The sequence below is a fragment of the Typopeltis vanoorti genome, chromosome 1 (assembly GCF_054136105.1).
Source record: "Typopeltis vanoorti isolate ZY-2024b chromosome 1, IOZ_Tvanoo_1.0, whole genome shotgun sequence".
Classification (NCBI taxonomy): Eukaryota; Metazoa; Arthropoda; class Arachnida; order Uropygi; family Thelyphonidae; genus Typopeltis; species Typopeltis vanoorti.
The window spans coordinates 149,677,737-149,692,941 of NC_143549.1; the positions used below are offsets into that span (position 1 = coordinate 149,677,737).

Genomic DNA, 15,205 nt, shown 5'->3' on the forward strand with positions numbered 1-15,205 from the left:
ATTTAGTCCTTGCATACTTGCCAACCACACTCTTACCTAAATTCAGGGAGGACTTCTGCTCCCTCTAGCCTGGTGCTGTTTTACCAACTTTTGCAGTATGCCCTCTGTACTTCAACTCTCTGTTTACCGTGATCTTCAAGTCCCTAACCTCACATGCAATGCATTACCATCAATGTAATACACAGTAACAGTATGCAATCTTTTCAACCTAAAGTGCATGACCATGATCTTACATTTTGCAAACATTAAATTGACAATCATCCTTTGTCCAGACTGTCCATTGATTTAAATCATCCTTTAGGATATCTACATCACCTTTATCAAGTATTTCCCTCTCCACTTTTGCTTTATCAGCAAACAACTGAATATGGGTATATGTGTAACTACAAAGGGGGGGGGGGTGATTATGAAGAGCTCAGGAGACAGCCTGCGGGTGGAGCATGGAATGAGGAGTTAGCTAGAAAAGAGATCAATGTAGCTTGGGAGATTTTCAAAAACTATCTAGTAGATGCAATGTCTAAATGTATTCCAAGGGTGAGAAGGTTAAATAAGGTAAGTGTGAGATGGATGAATAAAGAGATTAAGCATGCGATCCAGAGAAAAAGGGCATTGTGGAGGCAGCATAAGAGAAGTGAAAATAACCAATTTCATGAGGTCTACAAAGAGGCAAGGAGGGTGACTTGGTTGGTGAGAGTAGCTAAAGAGAGGTATGAACAGCAGTTAGCTAATGAAGCCAAAAAGAATCCTAGGGAGTTCTTTCGATATGTAGCCAGCAAAAGAAAGAATGATTATGGAAGGATGATATTGATTGGAGAAAATGGTATAAAGACATCTGTTGCAGAATGTGTGGTGGAGATACTTAATGAGCAGTTCATAAAGATCTTTCAATCTTGTGAATGTGACTTCGTGGAGAGATTGAGAGCAGTTGATGATGGGGAAGAGAGACTGACTGTAGGTGAGCAAGAGGTGTATGGGGAGTTGAGTAAACTAGATGTTAATAAAGCTGTGGGACTTGATAATATAACACTGCGTATTCTGATGGAATGTGCCAGAGAGTTGACACCTGCCTTGACATATTTTTTTAATACGAGTCTTGCACTTGGTCAAGTTCCTAAAGAGTGGAAGGAAGGCAAAATTGTGCCACTTCATAAAGGAGGTGATCGAACTCAAGCATCAAACTATAGGCCTATCTGTGTGTCAGGTGTTGTGGTTAAGTTGTTGGAGAAGCTTGTGAGAACTAGGATCCAGAGTTGGGTTGACAACAATGGTATATAATCTTTGATGGACAGCATGGATTTGCTGAAGGGAGGTCATGTTTTAGTAATCTATTTACTTATTACAATAAAGTGACTGCTTCCTTGGACAGAGGAGAAGGATACACAGTAATATACTTGGATTTCGCCAAAGCTTTTGATAGAGTACCTCATGATAAGTTGACAGTCAAACTAGAGCAGATAGGGTTGGATATTAGATTAGTGCATTGGATTGGAGACTGGCTATCTGATAGGTATCAACAAGTTGTGTATGGTTGTGCGATATCCAGGAAAAGGAAAGTCACTAGTGGAGTGCCTCAGGGGTCTGTTTTAGGGCCATTACTGTTTAACTTGTATATTAATGATAATGGCGAAGATTTGGATGGAGATATTGAGTTGTTTGCAGATGATGCAAAGTTGGGACGAACCATAAAGAGTAGTGAAGATGTTGTGGCCTTGCAAGAAGACTTGAATAAATTGAGTGATTGGGCACAGGAATGGGGATGTGAGTTCAATGTTGTAAAATGTAAGGTTTTAAAATTTGTAAAACAAAGATGGGATGCAGAATTTATGCTTGGTGAGAATATATTGTTGGAAGTAGAGGAAATAAGAGATCTGGGAGTGATAGTGGATAAGGATCTAAAATTTAGGGGACACATCGCCAAAATTGTGAAGACAACACAAAGGCTTCTGGGAATGATGCGGAGGACACTGACGTGTAGAAGTAGGGAGATTCTTGTTCCGTTGTATAAGGCTTTGATTAGGCCACACATGGACTATTGTGCCCAGATTTGGTCAGTGGGTTTTCAGAAAGATGAAGGATGTTGGAAAGGGTCCAGAGGCGACTGACTAATGTAGTTTCTGACCTCTGGAATGTTGAGTATGAGGAAAGATTGAGAAGATGTAATATGCAGAGTCTGGTGGAGAGGAGGAAGAGGGGAGATATGATAGAGACCTACAAGTTGGTAAAGGTTTGTTATAAGATCAATGATGGAGAAATTCTACAGAGAATAGTGGGAGATCAGGGGAAACCAGAGGTCATCCCTGGAAACTGTATGAAGAGGATGTGAGTAGGGGAGTTAGAAGCAGGTTTTTTTCGTGCAGAGTTGTGAATGATTGGAATGCCTTGCCTGAGAGTGTGGTGTCTGCAAGGAGTTTGAGTGTGTTTAAAACACGGTATGATGGGATGTGTGTGTGTGATAAAAGGACCTCCCAGATGAGTCTTTGACTCCATGAGGTCTTGGGGTAATAATAATAAATCTTTCCCTGTCTTCATTGATATATTAATCAGAGTAGTGTCCCTAGCTTCATATCCACTTCCATTTGTTCTAACTTTTGCAATAGTTTTCCATGTTTTGTGCTTGCAAATGCCTTTGCAAAGTCCCAGAATTATCATGGTGTAGCTATTTCCTTTATACAATTCTATGGTCACTATTATAAAATGTGACTAAATTATTAAGACAGGACCCACCCTTTATAAAGTTGTGCTACTCACTACTACTATCCACCCACTGTTCGACTTTAACTAATTTTTCCAATAATTGAATAACCACTTTTGAGATATTAATTGATAATGCTGTAGTAATTGTAAGAACTGTAATGTAGCTTATGTGTTGAGTTTCTTTGTATGTGTGTTTGCATGTGCTTGAGATAATGAAAAATATGCAGGTTAAACATAGTTTTCCTTCCCCCACCCCCACACAAAAGATTTTAAATTTATAGTAGTATGTTATTACCATGGATTGGGTTAAAATTTTTTTGTATTTTTGTTTGTATTTTAATTAACTTTCATTTTCTTATTTATTTAATTTCATTATTATTATTATTATTATTATTATTACATCACACCTCATGGGAGTCCAAAGACTCATCAAGGGAGGGCATCTGCTCTTCTACTCTCCGTCTCCACTACTCCACCAACCTTCATCATCTACACCAATGCCATCTACTGCTGACTACTACCACTAGTGCCTTCACAGATAATCACAAACAACCATGCCCATGGCAGGATTCAAACCTGCAGCCTTTTGGCTGGAGAGTGGATATGCTAACCACTCGTCCAACCAGGCCAGCACAAATTTTATTATTTCTTTTTTTACATAACCCACATAATTCATAATTTGGCTTTAGGGATCTAAATATAGAACTTTTTTTTACAGGACCACTTCAAGACTGCTATATTAGTGGGATAGTGGTTTCACACAGGGTGATGAAGTTCATATCCAAACTAAAGATATTTATAAATACACATTCCTAGGACAGGAAATGAATCTGCATTGTATTGGATTGGAAGACGATCATACTAGAGCTTAAGGGCTGTTGATATGCAACATAAGATCTTTCACCGTCAAGTCAACTTACCACAGTACAGCCTATTTCCACAAATGGAGCTCTGGCATATCTGGTGAGCATTGCTGCTGCAAATGCATATTTTCTCTAGTTGGGAAAAATGCCATTTAAACTTCTAGGTGGTAGATGTCTTTCATCACTTGCTGAAATATTACTACTTGGCTTATTAAAACCCTGAAGAGGCTAGCAGGCATGTTTGGTCTTCAGAGAAAGGGTTGTGCTTTCCATTTCTTCCTTCCTTCTAACATGGAGTGTGAGTGAAACCCATGCTAATCACACTGTAGGACCTTGAGTCTCCTCCTCTCGAGGTTATAGCAGTAAAATGGCTATGCAGACTGGCTGCTAAATAGTGCATGAAAGTAATGATAGTAACAAATCCCATGGCTATGTGATCAACTAGTGCTAAATCCTGCTGCCGCTCACTCTGCTGGTTTATGACCAGAGGGAGACCAAGTATTGTGGTTTGTGCAAGTGAACTGTTGAGGCTGCATGTGAACAGGAGACTGTGTTCCTCTGTATGGGCTGTATATTTATGTATATGTGCAATTAATGCTTTTCTTGTTCTTGCCAATTTTCACAGTTTTTTTATATACAAGTTTTTACTGCAGCTATTCAGTTTAATTAAGGAATCCTGAAGACTTATACAAGAGTTATTTAAGAGTATTAACTATCATCTGCATATAGAAAAGACTTTGAGATTGACATCTCAAATTTGGTTATAAATTTGAGATGTCATTTCCTTCGTAACATGATCAATAATAGATGAAAAATAACAGCGGAGGTTCTGCACTCCTGTCTTGCATCTGATTTTATATTAGACTATCTTCTGCCTAACTTCCTCGATTCTATCTACTGACTTACAACTCAGATATAGACTACGCATTACTCATTATGATGACCTATTTACACTATACAATTGTAACATTTTAAACAGTTTTTCTGTTGGCACCTTGTCATATGCCTCTTTCAGATCTGCAAAACTTAAATACAGATCTTTGTTATATTACCACAATTTCTCAATTGCCTCTCTTAAAGTGACGACAGTCTATGCTGACCAATCTATGATATTTTATTTTATTATATTATTATTATTTTTGTGTGTGTGTCTCTTCTCAGGTAATGAATCTTGGTGGTAGATGATTTTCATTGATACAATGCCACCCTGTGTGATGGAGGCATGAGGTGGCTGTTTGCCATATTTTGTCTCTAGAGTGGGATCTTCAGTTTCTCTACCTCCCCCCCCCCCTTTTCTTCTTGCATGAAGTGCAGATGTGGCTTGCTTGGCATGCTCTACATTGTACTTATAGAATGAGGAAGCCACTTCTTTCCTTCATTTGAGGTGACAACAGTAAAACAGTATCCACAGGCTGCCCACCAGATAATACAGTGTGACCATAAAATAACTTTCCCTCTTTGGAGGCATCTGTAGCTAAAACCAATAAACGGAATGAGACCAAATTTTATACTGAGACTTTTGAAGGCATGGGGAGATGATTTCTGCAAAAAAAAAAAAAGTACCAAAAGTCGCCAACGGGGGAAATTTTGGCGCTGGCAGAGTCGAAAGCAGTCAAATATTTGCAGTAAATGCAGGTAAGAAGGATTATGCAAATTTTACTGTGCATATGTGACAGCAGCACCACCAATTCCACTTAAAAAGGGATTGGGAACGTTCAGGCAGTTATTCGAATGACTGACGAATTGTGCTCAATATGTGTCGTACCTTGCCTCAGCATGCTTTACTTATTAAGTTGTTTTACCTTAAACAGTTCAATGCCGTAGCAGCCCTTCGGGAATTTAGAAGGCTTCATAGCCTGTGTACAGGTCCTATGGCAGCTGTAGCACTGAGAGCTATGATTAAGAAGTTTGAAGAAACTGGATCACTAGGAGTTAGACCTGGCAGAGGACAGAATGCAGTGCAAGAAGAGATGGTAACAGACGTTGCTACTGTGGTGTTCGATGACACAGAAACCAGTACTGGTCCAAGCGCTCGTGTCATAACATCCAGTTAAAAAAAAAAAAAAGTTGAAATATCTGTATAAAGACAGAGATAGAAGCGAAAAACTGTTGTCTGCATGTTATTAATATTACATCCTCTGTGGAATCGGCAGACATTGTGGGAGGTTCATTCAGCTGACAAGATATTTATTATTATTATTATTATTATTACGGGTATCTCTATGGAGTCAGTAGACTCATCGCGTGAGACCCAAACTATCAAAACAATATCTATCATACCTCTTCTTGAATTCATTTACAGGCAATGCATTCCACTCATTCACTGCCCTCTAGGCAAAAAAATCTAGTTCTCACACCCTTGTTAACCACACTTTTTCTTAATTTTTAGGAATGGCCTCTTGTTCTTCCATCACTATCACACAGCTGAAATATTTCCCCTGCATCAATCTTATAAAAACCTTTTAGTAATTTAAATGTTTCTATCATATCTCTTCTCTGCCTATCAGCCAACCTCTGCAATCCACAAGCTCTCAATCTATCAATGTAGGGAGCATTTTTTACATCACTCACCAACTTAGTCACTCTTCTCTGAACCCTCTCCACAACCTCCTCATCTCGAAGGGATCCAGGTGACCAGACTTGAGCACAGTAATCCAAATGTGAAAGTATCAATCAATGCCTTATAAAGGGGAATAATAACCTCTTTATCTCTGGATGTTAATGTGTTCTTCAGTAACCAAGAAATCCTATGTGCTTGGACACCTTATCAATGTGCCCTCTGAACTTTATCATATAGAATCTTAAAATCCTTGAATTAACAACATATTCTTGTAGTGCATTCCATTCACTGACAATTCTCCATGTAAAAAATCTGCTCCTCACACCCCTCCTCACCACACTTTTACACATCTTCAGAGAATGACCTCAGGTTCTTTCCCCTCTTACCATTTGCTCATTTTGTAATCCCCTCTGGATTAATCTATAAAATCCTCTCACTAACTTAAATGTCTCTATCATATCACCTCTCTTCCTCCTATCCACCAAACTCTGCAATCCACATTTCTTCAACTTCTCTCCATAGTCAGTATTTCATAGTACTGATATTGTCTTAGTCACTCATCTCTGAATCCTCTCCAACCAGTATCTTATACAGTGGCACAACCACTTCCTTATCCTTACATGTGGCTTTGCAACATTGCCAATATGCCCTGTGAACTTCAACCTACTGTCAACCATCACTCCCAAATTTCTAATCTCGTCTACTTCCTGCACTACAGTACCATCAATATAGTACACAACCTTATATTTCTACACTCCAAAATGCAACACCTTGCACTTAATGATATTAAAACTACAAGCCCACTGTTTTGTTCTAGTAAAAAGTCTATTCAAATCCTCCTTAAAGGAATTAACATCAGCAGTGCTACTTATAATTTTTCCCAACTTTGCATCATCAGCAAATAACTGAAGATCCCCAGTCAGTCCACATGATATATCATTTACAAACAAGTTAAACAGCAGAGGCACAAGAACAGAACCCTGGGGCCCACCATGGTTACCCTCCTATTTTGAGACACTGCTCCATCATACGCAACAACATGCTGGTATCGTTCAGATAGCCAATCTCTGAACATCAGAGATTGGCTTTGTAACTAATATACCATCTATTCATCCTCTACAGCTTGTACGCCAACTTATCATGTGGTAGTCTATCAAACGCTTTTGCAAAGTCTAAGATATCACTGTGTATGATTCTCCCTTATCTAACACACTTGCCACCTTATATGGTTCCTTATCATAAAATGCAAGTAAATTAAATTAAAAGGAATAAATACAGGATTGGGTTGATGGACATAGCATTATTTATGATGGTCAGCATGGATTTGTAAAGGACCTCCTTTACAAATCCATGCTGACCATCATAAATAATGCTATGTCCATCAACCAAATCCTGTATTTATTCATTACCAATCTCTCCAACACCTTGACCACAACTGCAGTTATACAGACTGGCCTATAGTTGGAGACTTCTTAGAGCCATGCTTGTGGAGTGGTACTATTTTGCCTTCTTTCCACTCCTTAGGAACCCTACCCACTGCAAGACTTTCATTAAATAACCAGGTCATGGGGCATAGCCAACTGTGGTGCACATTCCTTAAAATACGTGGCGATATATCATCCATTCCCACAGCCTTATTAACTAAAGGCAGAAATAAGTAGAAAAAAGAAATTTTTAAATAAGATCAAGCAGCACTTAGCAGATAGCCCTTCAGCTGCATTCTTCAATAGACAATTCACTAAATTCTATTCTAAAGACTGTCTCTTAAATCTGCATTTTTGGCAAAGACGTCCATCACTCAAGACAGAAAAGAGACTTCAAAAAGAGTAGACATCCTTGACTATAAAAATCTGTTTGAAGATAATAAATAGTATTGTGGGAAATAACTCTTGGAACATTAATGGCATTCTTATTCATTTCCCAGATGGGCTTGACAGACCCATTAGAGCATTACTAGTAAGCCTGGGATTTTATTCTTCCCATCCTGTTTATATTGTTCAATTCTTTTCTCTCATCAGGAAACATACCAAGTGAATTTGTATCAAGCCATACAATCCTCATTCCAAAACCTAATAGAGATCGTACCTTAATTAGCAGCTGGAGACTTATTTCTCTATCTAATACTGACAAGATATTTTTCTGCATTATCCATAACAGGCTCAAAGTAGGAATGAGATACATAATTAAAAGCACACTGGTGTATGGAGTTCCAGGCTGAGCAGTAGAATTTAATCTGTTTCTGCTACATGATCTAGTCCGCTTTGTTAATACAAAAAATCAAGCAATGGCAGTGCTATTGGAACTTACTCAAGCATTTGATAATGAACAGCATCCTTTCTGTTCCACAATCTCCAGCAAATTGGTGTAGGTCAAAAGTTGCTATCTGCTATTAAAGGAACTTATGCCAATTCAACTACCTGCCTCCTAGTAAATGGATTCCTATCAGTCCCAGCCAAATCTAAAAAGGAGTGAAGCAGGGCTGCTCTCATAGTCTGGTATTATTTTCATTGGTTCTTGAACCTTTCTTGCAGGAAGTTGACAGCACATGCTGTACTGTTAACAGTGAACAGTTCCTTCAATTATGGATGAAAATAAGGTATTAGTACATGCCGATGATGTAGTAGGCACTTTGAAGGATAATGATTCCATATATATCTTTTTTTGGTATTTTGAAAAAATTCAGCAAAATCAGTAGTTTAACTGCTAATGCAGACAAGACAAAATTAAAAGTTTTTGAAAAGTGGGATCTTAAACATTACTTTTTGGACTAATCCTGAGAGAGAGAACTCCTTGCTATACTTAGAATTTTCTTCTCCACTTACTCAGTATTAACAGGTAAAGAACTTATCTACAAGTACTTTGAAATCTTAGAAGACTGGAAAATTGGGCTCTTTCCTTTTCTTCTAAAGCCATAATACTTAAAACTATAATCTTTCTTGCTTAGCTGTACATAATAAATATTACAGACATTATAGAAGCTGAAAAAAAAGCAATTATATGGTAAGCCTGTGCAATATTTGTAGTCCAGCCAATACCAAAAGTTAAAAACATATTTCTTCTACTATCAAAGAAGCATGGAGGCTTTGGACTTCCAGTCTTAAAATTGTAATGTAAAATGATTTACCATTTCGACTTATATCAAATATTATCTTATGAATACCGAGATTGCAATTTTTTATTACTTCTATGACAGTTATTACTCTTAAGAATATTTTTGTAGTTATTCAATTTATTTTTCAGCATAATCATGAGTAGAAAAAAGTTTTTAACGCTAACAGAACTTGAAGATTATTGGGACAATGAACTGGATTTGACAGATGATGAAGACCTTGATGGTACTATTGATATAACCAGATAGAGTGAATGATCTTTCAGATTTGGAAAATATAGATGACAATATTCTTGAAGATGACGTTCCAGGTTCAATAGAAATTCATGGCACAAGATGTAATGAAGAGAGTGTAGTTCCAAGAAATTAGAAACCTAAAAAGGGAAAACCCATATCGGATTGGAATCGAGAAAGAGCATCATTCAATATTTCTACTGATGGTGAAGAAGTATGCAAGCAATGTAAAATAAACATGATAAGAAGAGTAAAAGATAAAACCCCAGTAGATATTTTTGAAATGCTCTTTACAGATAATCTAGTAGACCCTATCATACAACATAGTATATCTTATGCAGCTCAAAATAATCGTCACCAATTTAAGTTCTCGGCAGACTGCTTCAAGAAATTCTTGGGAATATTACTTTTAACTGGATATCACTCTCTACCCCAAGAGCAGATGTATTGGTCAGAAGAAGAAGAAGATATAAATATAGGAATTGTATGAAAATGTATGCCGAAAAATCAGTACATTGAAATAAAGAGAAACCTGCATTTTAGTGACAATACAGATATACCAATAATAAATGGAAACAGGGACAAACTATTCAAAATTCGACCAATTGTTGATGAGCTGAATAAGAATTTCATGTTAGAGTATTTTCCCATAATATTAATATTGATGAACAAATGGTGTGTTATTATAGTCACATTATCTAAAACAATTTATTAGGGGCAAGCCCATCCATTTTGGTTTCAATATTATTGCTATAATGCGGAAATCTGTGAAGGCAAACTAAATAATTCTGAAACAGATACGGATGGGTTAGGTATGACGGTAATGTTGAATAAGGTGGCAACTATAGACAAACCAGAAGAACACTGCTTTTACTTCGATAACTTTTTCACAAGTTTTGATTTGATAAAAAATTTAAAAGAGAAAAATATACCTGTGACAGGAGCAGTGAGATATAATAGGATGAATAAATGCCCAATAAAAAAGGACAGGGAAATGAAAAAAAGAATTCCGTGGGTCTTTTGATTATAGGTTTGACAAAAGAAATGAAATATTTGGTCTTGTTTGGAAAGATAACAACACTGTTAAAATGTTATCAAATCATTTGGAAGTTCTACCATTGGGACAAGTGTCAAGATGGCCTAGAGCTGAGAAGAAACAATTGATAATTTCACAGCCTAGTGCTATTGCAAATTACAATAAGTACATGGGCGGTGTTGATAAGCTTGACTGGAATATACAAAAGTATTGAATAAAAATTAGAGGCAAGAAATGGTATTTTCCAATTTTCTAATGCAGTGGATATGGCTATAGTCAGTGCTAATGGAAAAATGCCACTATTGGATTTCAGAAGAATGGTTGTGAGGTCCTACTTGAATATACACTCTCAATCTGATCCCAAAAATAGTGGAAGGCCATCCTACAGTGTGAATTCACAGAAGCATGTACCAGAAGATGTGAGAAAAAAATCCTGCAGGGCATTATTTAGAGAGAACATTAGATGGAAAACAAAGAAAGTGTGCAGTCTGTAAGAAAAATGTTAGGAACAGTGTGTAAAGTGTGATGTCGGGTTACACATAGACTGTATTGTTCAGTGGCATTTATAAAATAATGATATAATTATTTACGTGTCATGTACCGTGATCCCCAAATGGGAATTTTTTTTAAAATCAATAAAAATCATATTTTTACTTAATATAAAGAGCTAATAAGCTTCATTTCGGCAATGAAAACATTACTAAAATTAAGGGGATATTAAATCCCACATAGTTTTAAAACCGAATAAGAAACTCAAAGATAGGAATCAGAGAGTTTCTTGCATATATTATTCGGCAAGAAACTCTCTGATTCCTATCTTTGAGTTTCTTATTCGGTTTTAAAACTATGTGGGATTTAATATCCCCTTAATTTTAGTAATGTTTTCATTGCCGAAATGAAGCTTATTAGCTCTTTATACTTAAGTAACTTAATGGTTGCACCTACTTGGAAAACTCTTTCGCAGAGTATATAAGTTCTTTTCGCTATACACTTCGGTATTAGGTCTAGCCACTCACTGATGAGGCCTCAAAAAAGGCTGAAACCGGTCTGGGTGGTGACCTCCCTCCATAATGTAATAACAGCATACTTTTCCTAGGAAATGTGTTTTTACATTATGGATAATACCTAAGAATAGCGATCTGAACTTTACTCACCTTTGCAACGAGCTGCCCGAGATTGTACTACGTACTAGGATCACTTGCATTTGCTAACGCTAGTGTTCGCCGATACTTTATAGTTTACTATATTCGGCAAGAAACTCTCTGATTCCTATCTTTGAGTTTCTTATTCGGTTTTAAAACTATGTGGGATTTAATATCCCCTTAATTTTAGTAATCATATTTTTACTTTCTATATTATAAAATTAGATATCCCATGTTTGTTTACGTGCAAAAAACATTGCTTCATTCAAGAAAATAATTTTAAAAAAAATCTGGTAGGAAATGGGTTATTTATTTATTTATTCGTATGGCATGAATATCAAAACATGCAGTACAATACACTGTCACTTTAAAAACATATAAAATTAAAAGTCAAAAGTCATTTTAAAAACCAATAAAATTAAAAGATTACATCCATATATTTGTCTCTTGAATATGCTCTGAGATAACATTGAGTCACAATATGGTCCACAGTTTGTCTCTGAGCTCCACAATCACAATGCGGGGGTGGTCATTCACCCCATTTAAAAAGTATGTCTGCACATACACCATGACCAGTTCATATTCTATTAAGCTGAGTCCAGGATTTTCATGGGAGGTGCGAGCAAGCATCAAAACTTTCTTGTAATTCATTGAGAGAAAATTTTGTGATGTCATCTGTCTGGCTCTCCCACTGTTCTTGCCATTTTTGCTTCAGGTCAAAGTTAGATTGTAGTAGTAGTTGGGCTAATTGTAGTGGTGGATGTCTTGATCTCAATCATCATACACTTAAGTCTGGGAGATCTAAATGTATTGGTAGGGCTGTGTTCTCCAAGATTTTCTAATACTCCTGTAAGAGAGCCGTAGTCCTGTGCAGATTCGGTGGAACAGTGTTAGTAAGAGCTGGAAGCCAGTGTGTGGGCGTTGATTTAATTGTGCCAGAAATCAGTCTCATTGTATTATTTAGTTGGCTATCAACAAGTTTAACATGTGTACTATTTAGCCACACTGATGAGCAGTATTCAGCAACAGAGAAAAGTAGACCAAGAGCTGTAATCCGCAGATTATCAGCTGTTGCTCCCCATGTCATGCCTATTAGTTTTTGTATTATGTTGTTACGGGTTCTTAACTTAGCAGAAACATTTGTTAGGTGTTGCTTGTAAGAGAGTGTGCAGTCCAGTGTCACGTACTTTGCAGCAAAAGTACTTTGGAAACTTATTGTGTCGTAGTAAACATCCTTCAAAGAAGATATGTAAAGTGACATCTGCCATGTGATTATTAAGGTGAAAGCTTGATACTTCTGTTTTGTCTGGATTGAGTTGGAGCCTCCATTTTTTGTAATATTCACCTATTGTTTTTCAGACCTTTTGTAAGTACGTCTTCAGCCTGACTCATATTTTTGTGTTGAATGGCAATTACAGTGTCATTAGCATACCAGAACTTGCGTGAGATGGTAGCAGGCAAGTCATATGTGTATAGGTTATAAAGTAAGGGTGCCAATACTGACCCTTGTGGAAGGAAATGGGTTAATATTGTATTATGGAAATTTTATTATTTGGTCAGACAATTTTTGTATTTAGAAAGAAATATTCTAGGAGATACAAAATTTTTGGCTCAGTGGTGTAGACCATCAACATTATGCAATATTCACCAGGGGGAGATAAAATTATGTCTATTTTTACTATGAGAGTTTTTTTTTTTTTTTTTTTTTTTTTTTTTTTTTTTTACTGGTTTCATTGTTCTTAGCTCAATGTGGTCTCATGGTCAATTGCAGGGATGACTGGAGAGCAATCCCAGGTAGAGAAGGCTAACTCAAGGCATCTAATTCAGATAAGGCTAACCACCTGGGTATCAGTCATCTTTGCACTTTTGTTTCAATTGGTGTTTTGGTTGTTTATCTGCATGAGACTGGTGATAAAGGAAAACTGATAGCCTCTGACTATAAAAAAAAAAGCTGAGGCCTTTTTTCTCTAACTCTCATACTATCTGTCCTTTCTTTTTCCTAATACTATCACTCTCTTGCACTCGTATACGAACTAGTCTAGAGCGAAGTGCAGTCTTTTGCCTTTTATCCTGTTCAGTCTACCACATGACCCCTTTGTGCACAATTCGAAAATTGAATGTGTACCAACTTTTTGCTTGAAATCATCAGTTACACAAATTGCCGCAAGCTGATTCATGTTAATTTTTTTAAGACAATTTATTGTCATGTTCATCACCTTGTGCTAGTAGTGTCTAATGTTGATTATCCAAATGTAAGTATTAAAATCCTTTGAATTGATATGTGCACCACTTGAAGTTCACAACTCTGGTACCTGAATCAATGAACTACTATATTGATGAGTTTGTGTTTGTCTTGAAGCTTGATGTTGAATAAGAATTTATTTTAAAATTGGATGTATTTGGATATGAACATGTGTATGTGTGAGAATTATGTTTAGTGCTCTGATAGATTTCTCATAAATATTATCTTAGAATGTATTCATAAAAAAAAAATAATTAAATATAAATAAAAAATGATGCATATATTTGAAGTTCTGAAACTGAATTTATCTCTTTTACTTTCAGAATAAAGAGAAGCAAGGTTTTTATAAAATTTATAAAGAATTTTGTAAGAATTTATAAAGAATATGAAATTTTTATTGTGAGTCCTTAGTTATATACATAATTTAACTTCACTATGACTGAATGCAGTGATTCTGGTCCTGTTCATCAAGTGATTTATGATGAAACAATTCCCAGACTTTCTAGTGAAAAAGAAATTCTTGAAACTCTTAATTTTCAAAACACAAATAGAAAGGAATTTTATTTACCATGTGCACATGAGTGCACAAAATGTTTTTCTGAATGCATTGTTAAATAGTTCATATCGAAATATGTTATTTCAAATAAAATTTGTTTACTGTATGTAATAAACACTGAAATGAACATGCGATTGTGTATGTTGTGCATTTATTTTTAATTCTTACAAAATGTTGGAAATAAAGCTGTCTATTTAATTATTTCTTACACTTTTAAAGGAAATCAGTCTAACATAAATAATAATAGATTTTCATAAGTGAAGTATCAACAGTAATATTAAGCAGTATCACATAAGCACTTGATTTATACACTGAAGTGCAATTTGGCCTGAGTGAGGTTAGGCTGTTCACCGAGTGATTAGTATAGCCGCTTTCCAACCAACAGATCATAGGTTCAAATCCTACCATGGTGATTTTCTTTAGTAGAAGATGAACTTCATCTTCTAGTGTAAGACCACTGCCCCACTTATTGGAGGCCTGAAGTTGCTGAAAAAGTTCCATGTTTGGTCTCAAGAGCAAGATTTCTGGACTATGTAAAAATAAAACAAATTTTAAAAATTACAAAAAATATTATCATTATTATGTGACACCTCCAGAGAGTCCAAAGACTCATCAAGGGAGAGTGTGCAACAGCATCGAATGATTTATCCCTTCAAACTATTAGCCATGCTCAAACTTGCTTAACTTTTTGCGTAAGCCATTAGTAGCAGAGGTTCTACCAATCGACCAAAATTGATAAGAATGGAAGAAAAAAAAATCCTTAGCCCAC

The 15,205-nt window shown here is 36.2% G+C and overlaps 1 protein-coding gene across 1 annotated transcript in view; it reads left to right on the top strand.

The window, feature by feature from the left end:
• LOC150110533 (ADP-ribosylhydrolase ARH3-like) overlaps positions 1-14,577 on the top strand; it is a 168,497-nt gene extending 153,920 nt beyond the window's left edge. The window contains exon 9 of the mRNA XM_090400485.1: positions 14,204-14,577. Coding sequence (XP_090256611.1) covers position 14,204 — 1 coding nt within the window. The 3' untranslated portion in view covers positions 14,205-14,577. The remainder of the gene's footprint in view (positions 1-14,203) is intronic.
• Positions 14,578-15,205: the final 628 nt, after the last annotated feature.